Source organism: Nesoenas mayeri (assembly GCF_963082525.1).
Source record: "Nesoenas mayeri genome assembly, chromosome: 6".
Lineage (NCBI taxonomy): Eukaryota > Metazoa > Chordata > Aves > Columbiformes > Columbidae > Nesoenas > Nesoenas mayeri.
In genome coordinates this window covers 1,036,835-1,063,954 of record NC_137545.1, presented here as the reverse complement: position 1 = coordinate 1,063,954, position 27,120 = coordinate 1,036,835, and the positions used below count along the sequence as shown (strand labels likewise).

General features: G+C 46.3%; 1 protein-coding gene across 1 annotated transcript in view; it reads right to left on the bottom strand.

Moving 5' to 3' along the window:
• Positions 1-27,120, bottom strand: part of SATB2 (SATB homeobox 2) — a 105,672-nt gene that overhangs the window by 63,612 nt on the left and 14,940 nt on the right. Inside the window, exon 2 of the mRNA XM_080346906.1 lies at positions 25,639-25,815. Coding sequence (XP_080203032.1) covers positions 25,639-25,815 — 177 coding nt within the window. The remainder of the gene's footprint in view (positions 1-25,638; positions 25,816-27,120) is intronic.

Below are 27,120 nucleotides of genomic sequence, written 5' to 3'. Positions count from 1 at the left end.
AGCAGCTCCTTTGGAGGAGAAAGTGATAACAAAGAAGAACAATAAGTCAAAGAGAAGGCTTGACCAGCTCTACCATAGCTGACCTCTGTATCTAGCAGAACTTGTCGCAGGGTCTGTCCTCTGAAGGAGTGATGCAGCCAAAGCACAGGGATCATTCCTGGCACCTCATCCTAGCAAGATGTGAACCAAATAAATGCAAGGTTGGGGCTAAAGCAGAATTAACATGGAATCACAGAATGGTTTGGGTGGGAAGGACCTTCTCCCCAGTCCCCCCCTGCCATGACAGGGACATCTGCACCAGCTCAGGGTGCTCAGACCCCGTCCAGCCTGGCCTGGGGTGTCTCAGGGATGGTTCAGCCACCACCTCTCTGGGTACCTGGGCCAGGCTCTCACACCCTCAGGGCAACAATTCCTTCCTCATGCCCAGCCTCAATCTCCCTCCTTTAGTTTAAACCATCACCCCTTGTCCTATCGCAACAGGCCCTTCTAAAGGCTGCCCCCATCTTTCTTATCGGCCCCTTTTCAGTACAGATTAGCGTTGCCACCCAAACACTTTCGATTCCTTTTACAACTCCAGGCAGAGACCTCAACAGAACACCCAACACACCCTCACTTCCGAGCCATTTATCCATTGTCACGATGGACACGGCCCCTGTGAGACGGGTGAACTCTTGTGACGCTGGTTGCATCTGTTTATCCCCTTCAGAGGCATCCTGCCCTGCCGCTGTAACATGTCATTTCCCTTTGTTCAGCCCTATTCTGTTACAGAAATTAAAACCTGCCTGTCCCATGTAATAAGTACATAGAATTATTTATCCACAAATTGGTTTGCAGGAAATCACCACCCTGCGGTCCGTAATAACTCAGCCTGCGTTTTCTAACCTGTGCTCTGGCTGTGGTGTATCATCAAACTGTAAAAACATAAAGGCATAATTTGTAGTTATTAGTGTTAATCCAGCAAAGGGAATGACTTTTCAAGCAGAAAGGAGGGAAAAAAGTAATGGGAGCAATTAAAAAGAAAAAAAAGCCTGATTATATTAATTTTGTATTATACTATTGAGCTGCCCTTTCTAGCTCTTACGGTAATTTACAAAAACATTATACTGCCTTTGCCCATCATTCTAAGGGTGCCCATATTATTCTATTGAATTTCAACCATGATACTTTGGGGTAATAGATGGGAAAAATAATCAGCGTAATCCTCCCCTGTGCTTCTAAAGCGCCTTGCACCGGAGGATCCCAAAGCACTTTAAAAACAGTCATTAATTAAGCTTCGTAACATGCCTGTGAGGTAGACTGCATTACAACCATCGGCGGATCGCTGATTCAGTGACGGAAAGCACAGAGTGAACATAATCCCGGGTTTGTGCCAATACAAAAGGATTCCCCCTCCTTCCTTATTTCAGCCCACAATAAATAATCCAAACACCCCAGCCCAGCTCAAGGGCTCCGTACACAGACTGCACATCGCCATGATTATATATGATATTTATATGATTCTATATTAAAATGTTTAGAGAAGCATGGATGTGACTGTGAATAGAAAGACCGCTACATTACAAGGTTGATTTGCTGACCTTCAGGCTGATGAACGTCGCTTTGATGTACGAAACTTGGTCTGAGTTCTTACTTTTCCCAATGCTAGTGCAGCCCACTACTTTACTCCAGCACGACTGGTCTCGAGTATTTGACTTCAATAACACACACCAAACAGTTTGATGCCTTGTAATTCTACATATCAGGTTTACATTTTGCTGGAAGAAGATTGTGCCTCATGTAACAGATGCTGCTTCACATTTGGGAAACGTTATGGGAGGACCCTGACTTTTATTAGATTAATTTAATATAGGCACTAAGTTACTAGACTAAATTAATAAAGATCTTCTTAAAAAAAAATAATAATGGGTGGGGGGCAGAGAGAGAAAGAGAGAACAGAATGAACCCACAAATTCAATAACATTTTCTGAGGCTTGTTATTTTGGAAGTCTTTATTTAATTTTCCAACCCGCTATTCTGTTTGAAAAAACAGCCAATAATTGCTAAGAAAAAAAAAAAAAGGGTTAATGTTATTTACTTTGGGGGGTTATTTTTAAAACTGCTACATGATAGAACATGAATACCACAAACAAATAGAAGGGTGAGGAAGCACTAGAGGTACAAAATGCTCTTCAGATTTTTCCTTATTACTTTTAAACCTACTACCTCTATTGAGCAAAACCGCATTTAGCCCTGCACAACATCTCCCTTTCGGCACTCATGGGATGAACCTGCACTTACCCTGGACGGCAAGAAGAAGCACATGAATAAAGGGAGAGAAATGCTCCTTTTCTTCCATGTGAGAAGGAGAACCACTCCTCAGCACCATTTCCATGGCACCACAATGAAGTATTCTCAGTCCTGCAAACTCATGGTGGAAAGGCTACTGCATATTGAGCGTATGAAGCAGCAATTAGCAGTTGCCCTTCCTAACTCTGTCGGCTCAGCTTTACCTCTCCTGAGAGGCACCATCACTCTACCGCTGCTTTTCTTGGTAGTATTATACGAGATAGAGGTACTTAAATCTGAGAAGAAACTTGTTTGGGGTGAGGGTGTCAGAGCCTGGCCCAGGCTGCCCAGGGGGTTGTAGAGTCTCCTTCTGTGCAGACATTCCAACCCGCCTGGACACCTTCCTGTGTAACCTCATCTGGGTGTTCCTGCTCCATGGGGGGATTGCACTGGATGGGCTTTCCAGGGCCCTTCAACCCCTCACACTCTGGGATGCTGTGATTCTGTAATTCTGTGATATTATGACCCTATGATTCCTCAGTAGCCCCAGTGGCTGGAGCGTTGCAGCACCCGCTCCTTCACCAACGTCACCCCCACACAAAGCCCCTAGCAGGGTAGTCTCCCCATTTTTCCACGAAATCCCTGTCTTTTGGGCAACCTCCCCAGCTCAGCCCTGCAAGGGGAGCTCGCTGAGGAGCACGGGCTGGTGCCTCCTCCCAGACACCCTCTGAAATCCAGACCTGAGTGTCGCAGCTCAGCCTGTCCCTGACCAAAATGCCTCCTTGGCTGCTCGCGGATCTGGAGACGCTGCAGGTGAGTGAAAGGAGCAGAACTTCACACAAACATTTGCCTCCCAAGCTCCTCTGTCAGTTCCCTGACAGTCTAACGCCACCAAGCACCCTGAGCTGGTGAAGATGTCCCTGCTCATAGCAGGGGGGGCACTGGGGAGCTGAGAAGGTCCCTTCAACCCAAACCATCCTGTGATTCCACGACACAAGCGCCCCATGACACCCCCAGCAAGGAGAACAAGACACCTGGGCCCACAGCCTTTGGTCCACACCTTCCAAAAGCCTTTCTTGGGTTTTATATTGTGGTGCTTTCAAGTGGAGAAGAGAGGTGGAAGATGTTTTCCCTCTTTGAGGAAAAACCTGGTGTCAGTGCCCCCAACTCCTTGTATTCCCCCAGTTTCAACGCTGGCCTATAAGCTTCCCAGGGAAAGACGGCCCACTGAGCAGGAAAAAAGCACAATAACGTGGCACTGCAACTGAATACATAAAACACATTTTAAAGGTTACAAAAGAGCAGCGCTAATAGGACATTGTAGAGGCTAATAGGCTTAGAATTAAGCCTACGGACATTGTTTGGCCTTGTATGAGGCTGAATATGCTGCCTACTCACAGAAAGGCAGAAAGCCTGGCTGGGGCTGCAGCCGCACAGTGGCCAACGGGCTTTGTGTGGACTCAGCTGCAAGGAGATCTGAAAATTCATGGGTCTCAAGTCCAAATCAAAATGCGGACACGCTGCATGCTGTGCCGCACAAACCCAGCCCTGAACCGAATGCACGTTCGCATCTTGGCCTACGGAGTTTTAACAACTTAATCTCTTCAGTTTAAGATTTGCGTCTTTTGGGGTTTTCCTTACGCTGTATAAAGACTAGCAGAACGTTTCTTTTGCGCTAAATTACTACTTTTGCCTTGCCTTCTGTCTTTCCTTTCCTCCCACCAGACATTCAGCTCTTGACTTCCATGGAAAAAAAGAAACCAACCAAAAGCCAACAGGAACAACTGAACAATAGTAGAATGCTAATTCCACCTGAATGTAATAGGTGAGATCCAGCTGCTGTTACCTCTGCGATTTGACTCAGAACCCTTCGCTCTCCGTAGCTGTGTTACTGTAAGAGCATTTCCAGATCTGTACAACAGCAAATTATGTCTGTAGGCTTGATCCTTGTAGATTTCATGACGTTCAGGTAAGAACTCGATCCACCGTGAAGCAGTGAACCAGGGCGGTAAGACTTGTACTAGAGCATTTTTATATCAAAAAATTATAAGGAAGGAAAATTATCCATATGTAAATGTACGCACACGTATATGTTTAATAATATGCAATAGAGCAAAGACTCGGGGTTTGTTGAGGGCTCAGGTCTCCCTCATCGCTCACACATGGGTAAAAGGCAAAGGATCAAGCCTTACCCTTCCCTTCCCAATTGATCTGCTGGAGACAGACAGAGAATAGGATCTTTAAAGTTGAAGTATTTGTTTTCAAAATACATTTTAATAAACTTTGACCCTAGTATGAGCAGCGTGGTAAACTCAGATACATTCAATTAAATCCAACGCAAATTTTTCCTTCGCTGACACTCCTTTCAGCTGGCGACCCCGATTCTCAGGCTCCCTCTTTTCTTCCAAGGAAGAGCAAAACAGTTCTGCATTTGCAACAAGTCTAAATAAAGCTTTGCTGGTTCCTGAACTATGCTACATTTCCTATCAACAGAAAACAAAGGAGAAAGAAAACAGCCCGCAGTTCACCACTAGAGGAGATGACTAAGAGCAGCAGGAACTGTTACCAGACTCAGAAAAAACACTTTTCCCTCGTACTGCTGATGCGCCCACATGATGCCGAGATGAACCCAGATTTGTTTTCTTAGCCTACATCTTCCTAGAACTGAATTTCTTTCCTTATAAAGCCACCAGATCCTTTTTGGGATCCTGCTAGCATTTTCATCTTCATGTGTCCTGGTTTTGTTAAGAACAAGTTTCTCTTTTAGTGAATGTGCCTGTCAGCTAAAGCTTCATATCAGCTGCATTTTCCTGGAGAACCAGATACATGTTTTGGTAAACACAGCAATGGAATGAGAAGTTATTGATAAGCAGGGATGCACCTCTCGCCAGAGGGGCAACGAGAAACTGGTGACCAAAAACTGACCAACTGAGCATAACATCCCATTCACGTGATACTTCATATAAAAGTGGGAGATCACGAGGATCTCGTCCCTTTTCCTTATGGCGACATTAGGAGAGGACCTTGCGAGTCGTCCCTGCGAACTGAGGCCAGTGCCAGACTGAATCCAGCTCCGGTTGGCTGCAGAGTCCAGTCCAGGACTTTGGTTGCCGGGACTTTCCAGATTGGTTTTGTATAGTTTGTATTATTTTCTCTATTCTTATTAGTAGCATTAGTAAAACATCTTTAATTCTTCCAACTCTCTTCTCTCTGTCCTTCTGTCCCTCCCCATCGCCTGTGCTGAGTGGGAAGGGGGAGAGGGAGAGACTGAAGGGAGAAGATGTTAACAATACATCTGCCAGGGTTTTATTGTCAACCCGCAATCAAAACCCTCGACATCACGTTAGTCAGTTTGCGAAGAAAAGACTGAAAGAACTATGTTAATTTGCACACGGCAAAGACTGGGAAGAGTTATTCACCTTTTGGATCTGGAGGTTTGCAGCACACGCTTGTCCTGCTTTGAAGGATTTCCAGAAGTTTACAGTGTCTTTATGTAGCAGCTACAATTTTGGTGTAACTGCAGGAGAGCTGCGGAGTTGCTACGAAGAAAACTGTTCAAATGCAAAGAGCTAAAAATTCCCTACATTGGTATTTCAAGAAAAAAGGGAGGAAAGGCTGTAATTCCTAATTATCTCCCCAAACCCCAGGTGTCTTTGGGCTTCTGCATGAGAGTAAGCAGGTAGAGACCAAGAGCTCTGGGGAATATCGTTAAATAAAGATCCAGTGGGGTGATGCCTTCTTCAGGACATGGTACCAATGCTGGAAAACCTCTGGAACCTACCAAAGATGCATTTTACCATCAGGTACATCCTACACTGCGCTCTGTACCACAAATGCACAGCAACTAACCGAGGATTTCAACTAAGAACATCGTAGCGAAGGAGATAATAAGATATAAGCAACATTACTGCCCAAATTCTCAGGTAGGAAGCTGTGGACACTGCGTGCACACACAGAACCACCCTCTGATAATCCAGTGAAGGATCCGGAGTGAACCTCAGTGCCCAGGGAGCACCAAGGCAGTACAAAGAGGCGGCTTTGGGAGGCTTAGCGTTTGCATAATCTCCCTGATTTCAAAGGTCACCCTAGAGGAAAAGCCTTAATCTGGATTCTGCCGACACAGTCATTCCCCACAGGCAATAACCATCCCCTCCTCTTGGCGCCCGCTCGGGTGGTGGGATGTGGGTTGCGCCGTGGGTATCGGCATCTCAAACAAAGTCTGGTATACTCCCCCAAAGCCTGTTGTTCATTTGGAGACATGGAGTGTTATTGCTTGTTCTGTACTGCAAGTCTTAAGACTGGTACAAAATGCAAAGAAATAAAGATTTTGAGTAAGTAGAAACTTTATTCCCAAAGAATTATCCCCAAAGTCTGAGATGCCTAAAATACTAAAATAATCACAGCATCCCAGAATGTGAGGGGCTGGAAGGGCCCTGGAGAGCTCACGCAGTGCAATCCCCCCATGGAGCAGGAACACCCAGATGAGGTTACACAGGAAGGTGTCCAGGCGGGTTGGAATGTCTGCACAGAAGGAGACTCCACAGCCCCCTGGGCAGCCTGGGCCAGGCTCTGACACCCTCACCCCAACAAGTTTCTTCTCATATTCAAGTGGAACCTCCTGTGTTCCAGTTTGCACCCATTGCCCCTTGTCCTGTCCCTGGTTGTCACCAGCAGAGCCTGGCTCCATCCTCCTGACACTGCCCCTTTCCATATTGATCCCAGGAATGAGTCCCCCCTCAGTGTCCTCTTGTCCAGCTCCAGAGCCCCAGCTCCCTCAGCCTTTCCTCACACGGGAGATGCTCCACTCCCTGCAGCATCTTGGTGGCTGCGCTGGACTCTCTGCAGCAGTTCCCTGTCCTGCTGGAGCTGAGGGGCCACAGCTGGACACAAGATTCCAGGTGTGGTCTCCCCAGGGCAGAGCAGAGGGGCAGGAGAACCTCTCTGACCTACTGACCACCCCCTTCTAACCCACCCCAGGTACCATTGGCTTCCTGGCCACAAGGGCCCAGTGCTGGCTCGTGGTCACCCTGCTGTCCACCAGGTCCCAGACTGAATTCGGACTTCAAAACCATTTGAAATGTCTTACTTTTCCAGTCTCACGAGAGACAGGGACACTTGCCAGGCTGGTGGGGCAGAGCAGACTCTGGAGAGCGCAAAACCCTCCACCGACATTGGCCCTGGTCACAAAACCGCCTGCCCTTTAGGCCTCCTTCTGTACAAAGAAAACCAGTTTAATTTTTACGAATAAATGGTGGAGGGTCCTGGGGCAGATGGGAAGGGTCAGAAAAGGTGGACGGGAAGGGAAGGTGGGGGACACGGCCACCCCAACACGGGTTCCCGGCAGCGACACAAATCCATCCATTTTTCTGCTAAAATAACCCACTTTCCTGCCAGAGCAAATCTCACGTAGCCTCTTCTGGATCGGTTTTCATGTATACGCTATTAAATATTCAATGGGGTAACTATTTCTGAACAACACGTATAATACCTTTTAAGTGGCTGCAAATATTCTATGCATAGCCACGTAACGGGACAGAACAGAGCAGTCAGTTTAAATCATGCTCCCCTTTGCTGATCCGCACAGCAAAGCTGGTCAAGTGTTCGTAGGGAGCTCATGCAATAAAATGCAAAGCGAATTTAAATTCAAAGGAAGGAAAAAACAACACTTACTTTAAGGGAGTAATACTTGTCATTCTTCCTGCGTATAAAGATACATTTATCTGTACTAATTCTGGACACTATACAGTTTATATATAAGTATGTATGTAAATTCAGACACAGGTACACAGCATGTCGGTATAACTAAGAAATTAAAGATGGAAGACACCCAACAATTTGCAAAAAAACTTTTTTTCAGGTCTTTTTTCTCGTAATTATTTGTATTATTGTTAAAATTATTTGTGTTATGTTTAAACTGTCCTAACTTTACTAAATATCTAACAGTATCTAGATGAGGAGCCCTCACCTACACAAAGTTGGTGAAGCCATTTTTACTATTGCAGAAAATTCTCTTTAATCCTTTTGCTCATCAAATCGCCACCCAAATGCTACAATATTTCTGAATATTCCCTGCGTAACACAGATCTGTACATTTTGGAGAAGATATTTTGCTTCCACGGATAAAAATCTGGGGAGAAAAAGGGGGACAATCAGTTCATGAAACCACAACTTGCACAACTGGTTTTGCCTCAATGAGAGACAAATCAAGTGATCATTTCTTGGCAGATGAAGCATTACATTAAATCAGAATGTTATTCTTTAATTATTTAGCCCTATTGGTACTTCCTATCACCGCATTCTCTTTTTATTTAATAACCTGCTTTTAAAGCAGGCGCATTTTGAAGGAGAAATTCTGCCTCAACTAGAAAAAGCTGAAACATGAAAATACCAAAACCAGATCACTTCAGAATATATTTTTAAACCCCATGACCCCTCTGCTGTTTTACCTTCTCTCCCGTTCAAACTATTGAATGAATTTGCTAAGGCCATTAATGCATTTGTTTGATCCCAGCCCTTCCCAGATGGCTTTTCGGTGGATTTATGGATTGGCCCGGCCAATGGGTCTCGCAGCGAGCGCCGAGCCCTCATGGACCCGAGTTCATCACCCGCCACATCGCTAATGAGACAAGTGCAGCCCAACACCAGGTTAATTGTCAGAAGCAATAATCTAAATTAAATTGGCCACCATTCAAGGAAAAGGTACCATTTCAAAAGATCCTTTTCGAATGAAAGCAATCTCGGGAGTTTATTTGCCTACTCAATATAGAACTCCAAGTTTGAAAAAAAAAACCCAACAAACCTTCCTCTTCCCCTCTAAGGAACCAAAGTAATTATTTTTAATACAGTGACATATGTTAGACAAAAGTATTAAGGAGGGGGCTTCGCTCCACCCCAAGTCTCAGCGGAATTTTCCCTTATGCGATCACACATCTGAGCTCAGGATTTAACCCAACCGACGAAGATTTTTTGTTAAATAAGGGCCGTTAGCTGATGAGAAATCCTGTCACCAATCATCCCGAAACGCGGAAGGTAAAATCAATACAAGCCCCGTTAGTGCGCGATGCTGCTGCCCCCCAGGACACCACCGGGGGTCACAGCCCTGCCCGCAGAACAATTATTATCTTGTTAATTGTGAGAAGAGAAGGGCTTAAGTGGCACCTCGGACCGACACGATCACCGGCAGCTTCCAGATAATTGTTATGTGCTGTAATTAAAATAACGTGCATCATTTAGGCGAAAAGTTTAAAAAGACCTTGGGGGAAAGTAGTTTGGGATCTAATTCCACAAAGGGAATCGGTATAATTTTGGTTGTAACCACAGAGGAAAGATGTAGAATTTAAGACAGAAATCATTCACTTACCATGCAGAGTTAGTATAAGAAAGCGTATTCAACTAATTAGAATGAACGTTGTGGGTGTAGTTACGTACAATGTTCTATGCATATGTTTACCCACAAGGAATGTATGGAAACGTAGTTTCCAGTTGTGTTTTTTAAAATTATTTGATTCTTGGTCATTATTATGAAGATAAGAAAAGCCAGTAAGTGGATACAAAGCTCCCTTTCAAAACACTCGCTCACCTGAACCTCATCTCTGCACTAGCGACAAACCCAGCTTTACAAAACTCCCTAATTTTAGCCTTGAACGTGACATCATTTCAACGCAATGAAAAGCTTCTCGACTGAACAACGATAGAAAAAGGAAAGCTGCACAAAATCCCGGCAAAGACGGCAGATTTTAAGTCAAGTAATACGAAATGAGGTAAAATTTGGCTCGGCTTTTAATGCTATTCCACAAGAAGCGCCTTTCTGCTGCTAACACAGAGCTGAACCCTGGAACAAACGCCTCCGTCCAGGAGGTCGCTGGCGCACACAGCAGCATGAAAAGCATCTCCAATACGACTTGGTCAGTTCCAGATGAGGATGCTGACTTCAGCTAGTTGTAAATAAAATAAAGAAATGTAAAAAATGTGGTTTAATTCCCATTTGGGCCACTGCTGCTCCCTCTCCCAAACATACCAAATCCAATCCACAACACAGAAGCTTTGTTACGTTCCACTCCGTTTCTCGGATGGATGGACAGTCTAGCGCCTACTCAGGAAGCCAAGGGGAACATACAACAGTCTCCACGCACTGAGATGAACTCTGCAATTCCAAGAGAAGCTCATATTTACCTCCCATCAGCAGCACAAGCCACTTGGGCACACCCAAAGAGGACTCCTCAGAGACAAACAGTGGCAAAAGTGGGAAGACTCAAGAGCTCGGATGCAGGAATTAAACCCAGGCTGGTGCTGCGCTCCATTCTTAACGAGCTCACAAAAGCAAACAGCAGATGGTCAGTTCATAAGAGCGGCAATATTGGTATAAGCACGGCAGAGGAGCTGATCTGTGCCCACAGGCAGCCACCCGGGCTGATTGATAACTGACATCAGCTGAGCAACCACCAAAATCCCTGGGCAACACCTGAAGGCTGAAGCTGGGCCGGCCCAGGAAGGCTCTTCACGGCCCAAGGGAACTTCTTGACAAACACCACTTTGCAGCTCTCTTCACGTGCAGTGGTTTGAGCTCCTTCTCCTTCTAAATCTGAATTTCTCTTTCAGATGTGGGCATTTTAAGTCTTCATTTCTCCCCCAAACGTTACCAAAGGGCCATAACTCAATCCCACTTAAAAAATCTACGGAAATACTGTAATGAGTCATTATTATCAAGATACAGAACCGCCTGTTTTCAGCATGAAAAGCAAAAAATTATTTCCAAGCAGCTTTTCTAGTTAGACTAAAAACATGCCAGGCTGCATGCGGTTTATCGGTTCTGTTTCTGAAGTGCCCTTTTCATCCTTTCAGCGGAGACTGGAAGAAGGACACGAGTACAGTAAAGTCAGAGGCATCCGGTAGTCAGGACACCGGGGAAAAAAATCCGGCAAGCAATATAAACTAGCCTTGGGGGTTTCTTTTTCTTGCAAATGAAGGGATGTACCCAAGAATTCTCCTACCTGCCCAAGGCTTTGCACCTCCACCTCCATTTGGACCAAACCTCGCGGTTCCTGTCCCAGCCCAAAGATCCCAGACCCACCAGGATAAGCGAACCAGCAGCAGCTTAGGCCAGACTGGGGAGGCTCCAGTTACCTACTTCTGCCAAGCCCAAGCTGTAAATGCTTGCTCAGTCTTCTTGCAGCTTTAAGAACTCAAGCGAGCAGGACGACGAACACTTTCGCAGGGCTACGCTGCTGTTTACCACTAGTTTTAGAACTAAATACAAGCAGAAAGATAGATTTGGAAAACCTAAAGCACTTTCAAAAAGTTACACTCTGCTCCAAGACCTAATGCAGTAATAGACTCTCACGGGAACAGCTCTTTCCTTGGCAAGGCAGCGCAGTAATGCAATTATTGACATTTAATTCATTTATATTCTCAAAATCTGTGTCCTTACGATTTCCAAGTATCTCTTTTTAACATGGATGGAGGGCTGTGAAAGCTTCCTTGGATTTTCCTCTGACTCCTTTGCTATAGGAGTATTTGCCACACAGCTGTGAACATCCCCAACGAGTAACACGCAGCCCTTCATTCTTTGGTAAGTGTTAGTGTACAGTGCTGGCTGTTAAAGCACATTTTCCACTAAAGAATGAGACCTTTGTCTGTCTCTATTGCGCTGCCCGGGCAAAAGCCCCGACCTCCGGCCCAACAAGGACACTGAGTAGGGCTAAGGGTAACCCCGGCTCCTCCTCGCTCATTCAGTTTCTCGAGCCGTTTGAAGCAATCATTACCAACTCAGCTACATTTTGTGGTCATATTATAAAGTGAATCATTGTTCCAGAGTCCAAGATTGCTAAATTCATTTCATGTGTGGTTTTGAGCAGAGTCGCTGGCTGCTCAGCCCCTCGGAGCTGCGCTCTCCCCGCTCCGCTCGCAGCGGGGAAAGCGCTCGGCCCTGGCACGAGCCCCGGCGCAGGATGGTGTAACCCACCAGAATTTGGCCTCTAGTGCTCATTCTCACAAGCTCCCCACGAGCCGGCCAGGATTTTTTTAGCCACTTCCTTCTGAAGAGCTTTTAGCGCCGAGAGTCTCAAGCTTTTGTGCGGCCTGAACACGATGGCTTCTGGGAATCACAGCGTCCACCCCTCCTTTGGAGGTCCTCCTATCACACCCTCCCCGGCCTAACTTCTCGCTACGTGTTCCTATAGGCACAGTTTCTGGTTTAGGGGAGCCTGGGGAATAGCTGATGTCGGGATTTGGAAGGCGGGAATGAATGCTCCATTATTCACCAGTGGTCGCTCTGAAGTTTTACAATGCAGCATATGCTGCAATGACATCATGCGACATCATAAATCTCCTCCAATTTCTAAAGCTTCTGATGAATGTTCCTATATGACCACTTTGTTAATAAACAAAAAAAACCAATGTTAATCAAAGCAAAATCTTGTGTGTTTGTGCACTATTTGAAAGTCTACAGGCAATTACTAACCACTTTATGCTTTAAAAACCAACCGGTTTACCTGAAGTCCCACAGGGAAGGCGGCACCAGCTTGATTTACGGATGCAGTTAGACAGGGAAACCCTGCTTTGACATGACCACTCACAAAGAAAGCTCCTCTGCAAGAACGTATGAATCTTAATTTCAAGTAATATTTCCAACAAGTTCTCCGAAAACAAAAAGTTACTGTAGTTCTCTTATTACACTCAAGCGGTTATGACATTTCAACCACAAATAGCCCAAATTAACAGGTTTTTTTCCGTCCTTTTAAAAGCTTCCTACATACACATTCACACCAGCCAAGTTAAAGACTAGTTTCTCAGGCCTTGCCCAAAAGGTGGATATTTGCCATCGCACCTGCAGGGGAATCTAACACCACAGCAGCAGCCCGACCGCCGGCTTCACGGGTCCCTTCCTCTCCGCAGCTTTTGGCTTCCTCGTGTTTTGAGAAAAGTGCTTGAAAGCAGGTCAAATCTCACATATATTTAAAAACACATGGCTCCCCGCACTCAGTCTCACAGCCCACGTGTCTCTGTCTCCCTGACCCTGCAGAGGCGGGAGGATCTCAGTGGGAAACTTCTATTTTGTGGTCCTGGTCTAAGTCACTGCATTGCCGGTATTCACATAAGCAAGCAAGAACCTCAACTCAAGCTGCTTCAATGCAACATAAAAAAAACCATCAAATTACCCCGACGATCATTAGACAAAAAGCATCCTGCAAAGGGATGGCTTTCACGTAAGGAAAAGTGTTCTGTAAGCAAATGGCTTTGGCCTGTCCCTCCTGTCGCTGAATAACTCACAGAATCCCAGAATGTCAGGGGTTGAAGGGCCCTGGAAAGCTCATCCAGTGCAATCCCCCATGGAGAAGGAACACCCAGATGAGGTTACACAGGAAGGTGTCCAGGCGGGTTGGAATGTCTGCACAGAAGGAGACTCCACAACCCCCTGGGCAGCCTGGGCCAGGCTCTGACACCCTCACCCCCAACAAGTTTCTTCTCAGATTTAAGTGGAACCTCTCGTGTTCCAGTTTGCCCCCATTGTCCCTTGTCCTGTCCCTGGTTGTCACCAGCAGAGCCTGGCTCCATCCTCCTGACACTGCCCCTTTCCATATTGATCCCAGGAATGAGTCCCCCCTCAGTGTCCTCTTGTCCAGCTCCAGAGCCCCAGCTCCCTCAGCCTTTCCTCACACGGGAGATGCTCCACTCCCTGCAGCATCTTGGTGGCTGCGCTGGACTCTCTGCAGCAGTTCCCTGTCCTGCTGGAACTGAGGGGCCACAGCTGGACACAAGATTCCAGGTGTGGTCTCCCCAGGGCAGAGCAGAGGGGCAGGAGAACCTCTCTGACCTACTGACCACCCCCTTCTAACCCACCTCAGGTCCCATTGGCTTCCTGGCCACAAGGGCCCAGTGCTGGCTCATGGTCACCCTGCTGTCCCCAGGACCCCAGGTCCCTTTCCCCTGCACTGCTCTGCAACAGCTCATTCCCCAACTTACACTGAAGTCACTTCAGAACAGCCGGGTTGAGTTGTGCTTTCTGTATTAGTGCACAGCTGAAAAATGACGCGGCTGGAACACCCCAAACTAGCTCTTTGCAAACAGCCAAGAATGGTTACTGATCCTACAGCTAAACATACCTGAAGCTGGGTTACCTGTGTCCCAACCTGCCTCCCAACTCATTGCTTACTTCTCCTTATAATACAAGTTTGAAATGTTGCTTGAGATACACCTGGAAATGAAAAGCATATTTCAGCCTCTGCCCTGAGCTGCACCAGTGGAAATCCAAAGCTCCAGCGACTTGGGAAGCTTTTCACTTCATTTACACTGCTGTAACTTAGAACACGCCTTCCTTTGCCGGTAAAGAATTCCTCACTGAAGCTCCAGCACCCTGAGTTACGAACTCATTGTGGGGGCTGATTGCAGACTCTGTATCATCTAATCTGCTATTTTTACAAGCCCACATTGCTTTGCTGCCGATAGTAGGAATGGGATAATAAGATATTACTCAGTACTGAAATCCTCTTTATTTCTGGGAAGAATTAGGAAACATACGAACACTCCTTAAATATTCAGTGGTTTGCTGAGCATGACTATGGTCCAGCCACATGCCATAGTGTATATATAGCCTTACAAGTTTATAACACACTGAGGTTTCTGCTTCATTTAAACCTGCTACTGAATTCTAATACCAAGTTCTCTCGTTTCCCTGTCCCCCAAAGGCTCAGAAATAAGGAAAGGGCCACAGGAGGTTGTGTTTGAAACCGACACAAACGTAGCCCTTTTTCTATGAATATTATAGAAAAGACTTCATGCAGCAAGCACAGAAATAAGGGATTTTTGTTTGCTTGTTTCCACCTTTAAACTCACCACTCCTTGCATGAAACAGCATCATCTTCCCCCTAAATACTACATCACACAACCAGCTGGACCTAAAAGACATTGAGCGGGTGTTTGAAACCAGGACCAGCAACTCTCCTCTGCGGGGAAGTGGCTGAAACCCGACAGGCCACCCACCCGCACCAAAATGCCGATAGATTCCACCCTTCTTCCTGCCAAAGCTACAAACTGCACCTTGCGGCTGCTCTGGGAGAATAACCGCGGCTTTTGGAAAAGACAACGAAATACGTGGTGTCTATTAATTGCACGGGAGTCGGCGCTGCCATCATGGAATCCCTGGTGAAAACGTGATTTAAAAAAGTTTAAAAAATACATATTATTTTTTGCTATCTGTTAGAAGTCATCCCGTTTAAACAGCATTGCACAATTTCCAGCCAACTGAATCTGTGAAAAAAGCCTTATGGCTTCGTGTCAGATCTTTCCACATTATTATGGTGCAAAGGCTACAGAAATTTATCTCCTCTTAATTCTGGATTTTTTTTAAATATCAAGATACTGGGGGTTTTTTTGGATTTCTCCATCTCTGTCACATTTACATGCAAAACCAGAGTATACATGCAAGTGAAACAGATGAACGCAAGAGGCTTCAGGAGAAGCCTTGAAGAGGTTTGATGGCAATTTTGGCCCCTCCTTCCAGGATGTCCCTGTGGAACACAACCTGGGCCCCAGAGCCATGGAAAGGCGAGGGGAAACAAATCTCCTGCTTTTACGGTAATGAAAATGTTCCTTAACCTTGTTATTGAAACCATTTTGGATGATTAGGTACAAATGTTTAACAGTGTTGCACCAGAAATGCTGCAGTTTTCATCTCGTGTGGCTCAAATCAGACCGTGGCGGCTCTCTAGCTAAAAGTTATTCCATTTCTTTCCTCCTTGCCTTTCTCAAGTGCGGGACGATGCTTTGGGCCCCTTCTAGAAAAATTCATAGTTGCACACGTGGGTTGGGATTCGGACAATTTGGCACTGGTTGGCTGGTGGCTGGGAATAACAATCAGCTTAACGGGAGCAGCTTTGTATCAGTAAACTTCATCACAAAAGTACTTCTGGATAAATAACAGAACGCCTCTATTATACAGTTCCGAACTAATCCTTGTGATAAATTTATTAATTCAAACCTCGCAAGGTCAGTAGGATATTAATTTGGCCCTTGATAAATACTATACTTGCACTAAATAATGCAACAGGGTTTAATCTGATCTGGTTAAGCAGACATCCAGTAACAGCCTCAGCACCAACACTGACACAGTTCAGTACAAAATGGTAGATTCACAATAAACCATTTTAAAGTTTCAACAGTGGAATAAAATTCCAGAGAAGATAAAGGTTTGGGGTGCATCTACGAACACAGAGTATTTCCTTGGAACAGAGGATCCCTTTCTGCAGAGGGTTTTGTTTGCGCTGGTTTGCGTTGATTCGGGTTGCTTTGTTTTGTGGCAATTAGCTGTAAAGCACCTGAAGACTCATTGCTAGAACAACCGCTCCACAAAGAGCACTCGCTATCTTATCCTAAAATATTCAGACACTCAACCCAAACAAATGGTGTCTGTAATAAAACTACTGCCATGCATCTTCATTTGTACTAGAACAAATCAGTTTTATCTGTTCATTCTGCGCTTTAGTGTCATAGGTCTCTTCGGAAACATAATTTATCACTCCTTATGCAATTAGATATGAAATTAAGCCATCTCGCCCTGCAAAGAATTTATAATAAAGAGACCAGGTTCAACCAGTTCCACTGAAAATATTTTGGTAGTGTCAAAAAAGACAGCATAAAAAACTTCAGTGTTTTAACAAATTAACACATGCCTTTTGGGTAAAGTACTGTACATGCTGTTAACCTTTTAATTAGCTTCTCAATTTCACATACACATTAATGGTAGGGGGGATTTGTAGCCATCAGCAAATGCAAATGCGCGGTGTTGCTATGCTCTTTTAGCAGATAGCGGGAAAGGAAAAGAAACCAAACTAGCTGCGTAGCCCTCTATTTAAAAACTCCACAAGAAAGCCACAGAAAGTTTTATGTTCATAATTCATGTAGTTTTTAGATCCATCCTCAACATTTAAAAAGATGTAATTGGTGCTATTTATATACACGGATACATAAATAGTGCCGTTGGAAACTTTCAATGCCCATTTGCTGCTGCCGATTCCTCCGCAAATCTGCCCGAACATCTCCCAGGCTCCAGAAAAGACAGAGTATTATCTACATTGAGTATTATCTAGAGCTTCAACACCACTGTCTCATAGAAGGTGCCAAAAAACCCCTCCTCAGAAAGGCAGACAAGCTGTGAAGGCGCCCGATGCCCAGGGACGTCTTCAGCACGGAGATGGCACTGGGAAAGTCGGAACTATCTCCTGGCTACCCCGCAGAACGACTGTTGTTAGCGAGAGGAAAAAGGCCAAACTGTGGCTAAGCAGCAAATATATTATAAAAACAAAGTATGAAAGCAATTTAGCTAAGAATCCTGACTGGCACGGGCCTTCTCCTCCCTCGCCTCTTTGGGTTTAACTCTTCGCTGGTGCCTGTGGAGACGGGCAGGTGAAATCAAAAGATGCCGCACACGCATCTGGGGAGTGAAAATGGAATAAAACACAGAGCCCAGGGCAACTACAGCTTTACTGGTTCATTGACAGCTGCTTCAGCCAAGAGGAATTACTCTTCTGTTGGAATAAAGCTGAAAGTCAAATCACCCATAAATACCTAGTGAAAAATACCCCAAAATCTTGTTCAACCTGATGCTGTGATTTTTTTTTTTTTTTTTATAAATCACACCTGTATAAACAGATTTTTTTAACGTTGTCTGGATAAATCACCTGCCAAAAGGAAGATGGAGGGAGGTCACTAACACAGGGTCTTTGGCTCGTCCTTGTCTGTTCTGCAAATGGAGCCACTTCACGGCCTGCAGCCCCCATGGGAGCAGCCCCATCCCTGCTGGGTGCCGGGGGCTCAGCTCTGTGTCCCTGCAGGGGGACAGACAGGACAAAAGGCCCACGGGGTTAAAATGCTGCTGCTCCCAGCAGACAGGAACGGCTGAGGGAAAAGATGGAAAAGAAGAGGGGAGGGATGGGGGAAAGGAAAGGAAAGGAAAGGAAAGGAAAGGAAAGGAAAGGAAAGGAAAGGAAAGGAAAGGAAAGGAAAGGAAAGGAAAGGAAAGGAAAGGAAAGGAAAGGAAAGGAAAGGAAAGGAAAGGAAAGGAAAGGAAAGGAAAGGAAAGGAAAGGAAAGGAAAGGAAAGGAAAAAAGAGGGAGAGAGGAAAGAAAAAGAAAGGAAAGGAAAGGAAAGGAGAAAAGAGGGAGAGAGGAAAGAAAAAGAAAGGGGAGAAGAGGAAGAGAAGAGGAAGAGAAGAGGAAGGGGAAGAGGAAGGGGAAGAGGAAGGGGAAGAGGAAGGGGAAGGGGAGAAGGGGAAGAGAAGAGGAAGAGAAGGGGAAGAGAAGAGGAAGAGAAGGGGAAGAGAAGAGGAAGAGAAGAGGAAGAGAAGAGGAAGAGAAGAGGAAGAGAAGAGGAAGAGAAGAGAAGAAGGGGAGAAGAGAAGAAGGGGAGAAGAGAAGAAGGGGAGAAGAGAAGAAGGGGAGAAGAGAAGAAGGGGAGAAGAGAAGAAGGGGAGAAGAGAAGAAGGGGAGAAGAGAAGAAGGGGAGAAGAGAAGAAGGGGAGAAGAGAAGAAGGGGAGAAGAGAAGAAGGAGAGAAGGAGAACACAAGGCTTATGGGGAGAGGCTGAGGGAGCTGGGCTTGTTCAGTCTGGAGAAGAGGAGGCTCAGAGCTGAGCTCAGCACTCTCTAGAACTACCTGAAGGGCAGTTCTAGCCAGGTGGGGATTGGGCTCTTCTCCCAGGCATCAGCAATAGGACAAGGGGCCATGGGCTTCAACTCTGCCAGGGGAAACTGAGGCTGGAGATTAGAAAGCAATTCTGTGCAGAGAGTGGTCAGGCATTGGAATGGCTGCCCAGGGAGGTGCTGGACTCACCGGCCCTGGAGGTTTGTAAACTGAGATTGGCCATGGCACTTAGTGCCCTGATCTAGTCAATGGGCTGGAGTTGGACCAAGGGTTGGACTGGATGATCTCTGAGGGCTTTTCCAACCCAGTCCATTCTGTGATTCCGTGAGGAGGAGGAGAAGAGGAGGAAAGAAAGGAAAAGCCAGGGGTGTTCCGCACCGCTGGTTCTCCTCACACCCCGCCAGCTCACAGCTGCTAACTGCACCACATCCTCCAGCTCCGCACAGGGAAGCCTAACCTCAGTCACTCCCATTTCCCAGTACTGCTTCATTCCCAGACTCACTGTAGAAAACAACATTTTACTTTAAATTTAAATTAATAAAGACTGTTTCCTGATTTTCCTCAAAAATACAGGCGGCTCATGGGCTTAGCTGCGAGGTTGGGAAGAGGGCCAAGAAAAATTAGAATTTATTATATGCCGGTCTAAGTTTTTAATTGAGTACACACAGGCCTTTTGAAGTGAACTTGACTTTTATTTTACCCCAAACTACCATAAGGGTTGCTGTGACACACACAAAAAGCCTGGGGCTCAACTTCCCCAGCATTTCTTCATCGGTTTATAAAACCAGCAGAATATGAGAATCTTTCCTGGAAGAGCGTGAAGCTTGAAGGAACTTGTGTCCTGCAGCATCACCTCTTTACAACCAGCGTGACGTGGGTGCAAGTGCTGCAGAACACAGCGCTCGCCAAGGGGCTGGGATGCTCTCAGCACTTTGTTGTGTCTCAGAACCAAAGTGGGAGAGAGAAGAACAAAAGGTTTAACAATTCCTACCCAGAGCACAGTCCCAGCTGGATCCATCGTGATCCTGGAGCAAATAAATGACACGCGCCACCGCACTGAGTCCAGCAGAGTCCCTGGAGCCATCGCCAAAACACAGAATCATGGAGTCATTTTGGGTGGAAAAGACTGCTCAGGGTTCCCTTTGCTTACCCTGCTTTAAGCTGTTCAAACACTAACAAATTACCCATTTACTTATACCACCCAGGTGTTTGCCATCTAGACAAAACAGATTATTATTTGCAGAAGGTTTTGTTCCATCACAAGAATCCTGTAAATGATACATTGGGATCAGAAAGCCAACACCACGTGGCAACTTTTACACACAGCACCACGGGGGGGTGGCAGGGAAAAAAGAACCAAGAGAAATGCTTCCCAACCTCTGGTTAGAAGTTCCAGCCTTTCCCAGGGAGCTTCCCAAAGAATCCCGTGTTCACTGGAGTTCGCGCTGTTGGGATAGTGAGGTTAGTTAAAATAACTCTGCAGATGGAGAATGAGGGGGACAAGGAACCCCAAGGGTGGTTTGAACTTTGGTTTCCATACACACATATAGTATCGGTTTATATATGTCTGCACGTGTGCACATGTATAAAATATAAGTGTATTTATATTCTAGATTAAATTATAAATATATGTATTTATATGTAAAACAAAGTAAAAATATATTCCTACTTATGTATATATAAATACAACATCCTAACATTTCCTTATATGTCATATTTTCCAAAAAAAAACCCCACACTGATTTTAGTAGCCCCTACAAATACAAGCAGCCTCAATCCCTACCTCTTATTTTTCACATAAGATTTCTTAAGAGTTCCAGGCAATGTTTAAAGAGAACTCTGGGGCTTTAATTGAAATGGTGTGAGATGCTGAACCTTTAACAGCAGTGTCTTTCAAACCCTGTGTCCATTATGCAACAAAGTGCCTATCAAAACAGAACAGAGGAGGAAGAGGTTTCCAGCATTCTCATTAAATTCTGACTTTCTCTCACGGTTCCTGTAATTGAGTTTCACTTACAGTTGTCATGAAGTTTTGCAGGGTAGACAAAACAGTGATTTGCTGGTAAATGTCTGTATCTGGGGAGGGAAATAAATATCTGAGAAGTACTCAGGCACTTTCTTCAAACATCAGGGAGAAAAGCAAAGACTACAAGTCAAGCAATGTCCAGTGTAAGAAGGAGCAGCTTTTACGAGGTAAACTTTGATCTGGATGCAAGAAATGCAGCCCGCTCAGTAAACCCAGACTTTGCACGTCGGAGTTTACCATGAGATGTCCACCGGAGCGGCACCCTGACGCTTACTGCTGCTAAATGATGCCATTGGGGCTTCTGGCCATTTCACCTGCAAAACTGCAGAGAAGAAAGAGCAGTTTACCCATTAAAAGTGCTGAGAGAAATAGAGCGGCTCACCAGGGACTGAGGACCCTGTTAGATGAGACCGCTCTGCTGCCTCTGGACAGACCAAAAGAAAAAACAGGAGCTGCAAACAGTGACAGGGCCAGGAAACAACACAACGTTTAGTTTGTTGATCGCTGTACTGTCTCGTTATTTAAGGCATTATATCACCGGTGCCTCCCTTATTCATTAAAGCCAGTATAATAGTCAGACACACAAATTCCACTGGGCACTTGGCTAAGGAGTCAGAAGATTGGGGAAATACCAGCGTTGGGGAAAGGGACCTGGGGGTCTTGGGGACAGCCAGCACTGGGCCCTTGTGGCCAGGAAGCCAATGGTACCTGGGGTGGGTTAGAAGGGGGTGGTCAGTAGGTCAGAGAGGTTCTCCTGCCCCTCTGCTCTGCCCTGGGGAGACCACACCTGGAATCTTGTGTCCAGCTGTGGCCCCTCAGTTCCAGCAGGACAGGGAACTGCTGCAGAGAGTCCAGCGCAGCCACCAAGATGCTGCAGGGAGTGGAGCATCTCCCGTGTGAGGAAAGGCTGAGGGAGCTGGGGCTCTGGAGCTGGACAAGAGGACACTGAGGGGGGACTCATTCCTGGGGATCAATATGGAAAGGGGGAGTGTCAGGAGGATGGAGCCAGGCTCTGCTGGTGACAACCAGGGACAGGACTGATTCCGTGATTGTACATTTTAGCACCCTTGTAATTTACTGTGCGTTATTATAACCTGAACCCAGGCTTCCTCTCATTTTTCCCACACTGCTGCCTTTAAAAATAACGTATCTGTTCTTCCTGGCTGCAGCCAGCTCAGCTGGACACATCACACCCAGTCCAGCAGGGCTTCACTGCACTTCTACTGCACCTTTCTTGATAAAAAACATCAACCCAGCCTGTGCATGTTCAATGCAGCCCCCAGCTGGTACGTTCTATTGTTACCTGACATCCAGCTGGAAGCTGTTGTGGTCCTGGAGACGCACAGATGGGAACATTTCGGAGGTTCTTTCCCTACCCATCACCTGTTCAGGTCCTTCCAGGTGCCCCAGAGCACTATGGTCTTGGACAACTAAGGTAAAGCCATTCCCCAGCGGTTCTTACACCCTTCAAATATTTGTATGCGTGGTTATAATAATAACATAAATATTATTTAAATGCAGGTAGCAACTGCAAGAGGCCTCCTATTAAAAGCAGAGAAAGAGCTGAGCTCACATATTTAGACCCTCGGGGGAGATGAACTCACTTGGGTCGGGGTTCTGTCCCACACCGTGGACCCAGAGCAGAGCCCGTCTGCGTCCGTGCCTCAGTTTCCCCACCAGACACTCGGGGGAGCAGGTCCCAAAGCAGTAGGATTGCACACAAGATACTCCAGGTTGCAGCTACTTTCACACTACTTTGGTCCCGGCACTCAGCACTATAGACTGTATGTAGTTCCCTCCTCTTGCACAGCCCAGTGAGAATAACCCACCCAGCAAAAAAAAACACCAAACCAATAATAATTTTTTAAAAAATTGCATCAGAGCACATAAATGTTATTAAACCACACATAGCACAGGTGCCTCTTTAAAACACGACTCTTTTCCTCTCTGGAAAGCACATGTAGCAGGTTCCCTAGTGTCAGGTGTAGACTCAAGCGATGAAAGAAAAATACATCAATGTTTATGAAACCTTTGTTGCCGTTCGCACCAGCAGCTTTCACAGCCCGGCGCCAAGCTGCTAACGAATTCCCGGGCTGTTCCAGAAAACTGCTCCCAGCTCCTGTCAGAAAAGGCAAGTTTCACAAGGGCACGGAAAGTCTCTGCTCTCACCACCAGTGACAAAATGTTCATATTCGGCCGCAGTGTCACCTCCTCGGGCAGCCGGGACGGCTGCTCGTGCCAGCGCCCCGCACAGCGTGCTAAAGCTCCACCATCCCCAAAAACGCACCTGAGGATCTTCAGCTTCTCATGCAGACCCTGTAATCCAGCTGAGCACGAAGCATAGAGGAGAACTAAGCGCCTGTTTATCGAGGTATATTGCTAAATGAAATCAACCCCCAGCGCTAGAACAGAAGCGGACTTTTCCTACAACCGGAATGAATAAAGTAAATAGCTGTATTTGTTTTCCTCTTTTTAATACCAGAAAATTGCGTTCCCAAATCAGTCCTTACATCGACTATTTAGCAGCATGGTTCTGTCAACCCTAGTTGACAGATTATAGCCCAATATTCTCTAAATCTTCTCATTAAACTAAATCTCAGCCATGTATTAGCACCCTGTCTCCGCCTGTACCTCATCTCGCAGCGAGCACAGAAACAATATACTACACAACACACCGCATACTTCAGCTTCAGATCTTAAAACCAGCGTGACCTGCAGTGTCTGCCCAGGATGGACAAAAGACTTTGCAGAGCTGGTCCTCCAGCGTGAAGTAAATAAACTGACCAAGTGAGAGACCTGTTAGCTGATGGATCTTGAAAGTTGCTTCTGTTGTTTCTAAGTATTAACACATCTAATGTTTTCTGCCTTAAAAACGCCAAAGTCTTTCCTTTTAGACGAATCACAACAATTAGAGATGCAACTTTAATTTTCTAGAGGAGTTACTTGGGCAGCACATGGCGAGTGTGGGACCCTGCGGTTCAGCTCCTGTGGTCACCCCCCCACCACTGGGTGACTCATTTCCTCGGTGACTCAATGCGCTCTCCTCCTCCTGTCCTCACTGCGGAGACGCCGCACAAAGTGCCCCCCGTGAGACGCTCGGCCAGCGCGGATCACCGCACCGAGCGCTGTGCCTCCTTGGAGCAGGTTTCTCGCAAAGCCCGCTCCCTTTCCTAAGTGCCAAGAATGAAATGTTGGCCGCCGAGCGCGGCGTGTTCCACATGCGAGCTCGCAGCGCGTCGAGCAGCCGCGTTAACTGAGATGGATAGCGCTGTCAAACAGGGAGCCGGCTCACCGGGAGGGAAACACCGCGATGCGCTGACCTTTTACAGTCAGAAAAAAAGCGTCCCTAAAATGACACAAAGCGTCTCATATTAAAAAACAAAACAGCTACCTCCTCGAAGTGCTTTTAGTAGCGTGTTGTGTAAATAAACACATGTGCACCAGCGTGTGTGTGCAGAACCTGAGCCTCTCTCCCAGAGCAGGGGCTGGCCGAGGAAATGAATCATTATCACCCTGCTTGGAAAGGAGTTGGTACAAATGAACCGCTGCCTGGAACTCCTGGATTCACTCCCCGAGCTCCCTCTGGTCGCACGCTCCAACACCCAGCTCTGCAAAACAACTGAAACCTGCACATACAATCCAAATCCAAATCCCCAGGCAAAGCTTCTTCTGAACTACTCGAAATGTGCACAGGTTTTATTGATGACGTGGAGATGAAAATGAAACTTAGAGGCTTCTAATCTAAGAGAATAAGCACTGAAATAACCTGTTTAGTACAAAAAAATCCTCTTGAAATGCAAAGTTCATTCTGGAAAGATTTTTCCCAACCCACCACCTCCTGCCCATTTCCCTTAAGATTATAATTTTAGTGGGTTTTCTGCCTTTTTTTTTTTTTTTAAAGCTGATATTTTGGGTAGAGAGAGGAAAGCTTTGTTTATTTTAAGATATCGCTGCTACTGGTGAATCAGCTCCAAGTGGAAGGGGCTGTAGAGCCTTACAACGGGCTTTGCAGCAAGAGAGCAGGTAAACGAGAGCACAGCAATCAGCCTGCACGTTTAGCACTACAACTACTGGCCACAAAGAGAGCGTGTACATCACAGTATCACAGTATGTTTGGGATTGGAAGGGACCCCAAAAGATCATCTATTCCAATCCCCCTGCCGGAGCAGGAACGCCTAAGTGAGGTCGCACAGGAACGTGTCCAGGCGGGTTGGAATGTCTCCAGAGAAGGAGCCTCCACAAACCCCCCTGGGCAGCCTGTTCCAGTGCTCTGGCACCCTTACTGAGAAGTTTTTTCTCAAATTTAAATGTACAGATAGAACCATTACATAAAAATGTATAATTTTAAAGATGAAAGACTACAGTATACTGTTCCAAATGGCCCTGATACCAAGCGGAACAGCAGACGGCTGTAAACCCCCAAGTTCCACTCAGCCCTCCCCGAGCTCCTCGAAGCAGCGCCGTGGTGCAGAGCAGACGTGTCCCCAACGCGCCGCTCATCGTTACCGCCACGTTTCCCGCTTCAGCCAGACCCAGCTTTCTGGGGCAGACTAACAAGGCAGGGCTTGTGTACATACCGCTTAAGATTAAGCGATCAACGCAACCGATAGAACCGCTTCCAAGATTTGCCACCTTGCTTTCTCCTTATGCGGAGCAACCTGAGGTGCTGTCTGCTGCCAGCGCAGGGGGGAAGAACAGAACTTGAGCGCATACCTTGTGCCTGAGCCGCAGAGCTGTGGGAATACCCCAGAGCCAGGAGCGCTGTCTCCACCAGCTGGCTAAAGAGCACATCTTTGCGAACCAGAACGAACTCAGCGTGCTCCTCCCGGCTGTCGTACTCAAGAGAGGCGTCCGACTGCTCCACCACGCAAAACACCGGAATCATCAAACCTAGACGGGAAAAACAAACAAACAAAATCACGATAAGGGAGGAATAAGAAGCGTGGCATACATCTCCGATTAAAGCTGTAAATTAAAACACCTCCTAGAAGGCTCATCCTAAGTGGAAACTGGCCTTTCTTCCCTGTGGGATCGCTTTTGTTTTCTTTCCAAGGGAAATACTGAAGTCTCATCACTTGACTCATTTAAAAACCACACTAAAAGCTCCAGAGAATACAATTCAGGAACAGAATCACGGTCGGCAAGAGGATGAACGAGATTTCCTAATAAGACCTTTTCAACATCGCGGAACTTTGCTACAGTTCCACGAACGACCCTGTTCTTTCGGGTCAGAGCTTCTCCACCTTCAGCCACGCGAAAACCTGACACCCAAACGCCGCTTCTGCTTCTCTCCAAACAGCGACCATATGGAGGGATCAGCAAAGAGTCCCTGATGCTGCTTTTGGCTGCAATTGGCTTATCTGCACATTTTCAGACCACGGCCCGTTTTCTCGCCGCACAAAGAAAAATACCCGTGCACGGACTTTGCTGAGAACTCTTATGTTGTCTGCTTTCTTGTAAATTGACTTTTGCCATTACGGGATCAAGGCACCTACGGCAATAAATTGTGGGGGACGAACTTAAAGGCATCGGGTACTACAGACAGGAGAGAAGAAGCCGATGTGCATGGACAGAGCAGAGGGAGACCCCGTGGAACGCCATGGCCATTTCCATCACCTGCTGCGGGCCAGGCTGTTGGCAGGGCTGGCAAACGAAAGCCCATCACCTCCAGTCACAGAAATCCATTCACTGGTTACGTACAATCTGTTAGCCCCCAGATAAACTAGGAAATACTGGGGCCAAGACAAAATTCAGCCTAAAGCAGTTCTCCAAACACACTGCATAAGTGAGACCGCCAGAAAGTTCACCCCTCACCCCTGCTCTCCGGAATGAAATAGAACCACTTCCAGTAGATAACAGTTCTGAAAAGTAAATCAGTATGTTTATGAAAGGCTAGACACTGTATTCCTGGCCCGGGAACTCCTTTAGGGGAAAAAGGGGAGAAAGCCACATTTCCCTTCTCCTTCCATACAAAGTCAGTTAAATACCTTCAAAATCTTCTACTATCAGTAGCTTCAGTACCTACAAACAACATGTATCCCTTGAGAGGAGTAACCCTGCCCTGAAACAGATACAGTCACACCAGCACTGGCTGCTACGGGACTTGAATGCTCCTTGTCTTGGATTTGCAGAGAGCAGATTTCCTTTAAAACGTATTTCGGATCCACGGTTCTCTCTTAGCGCCCGACGTGTCCC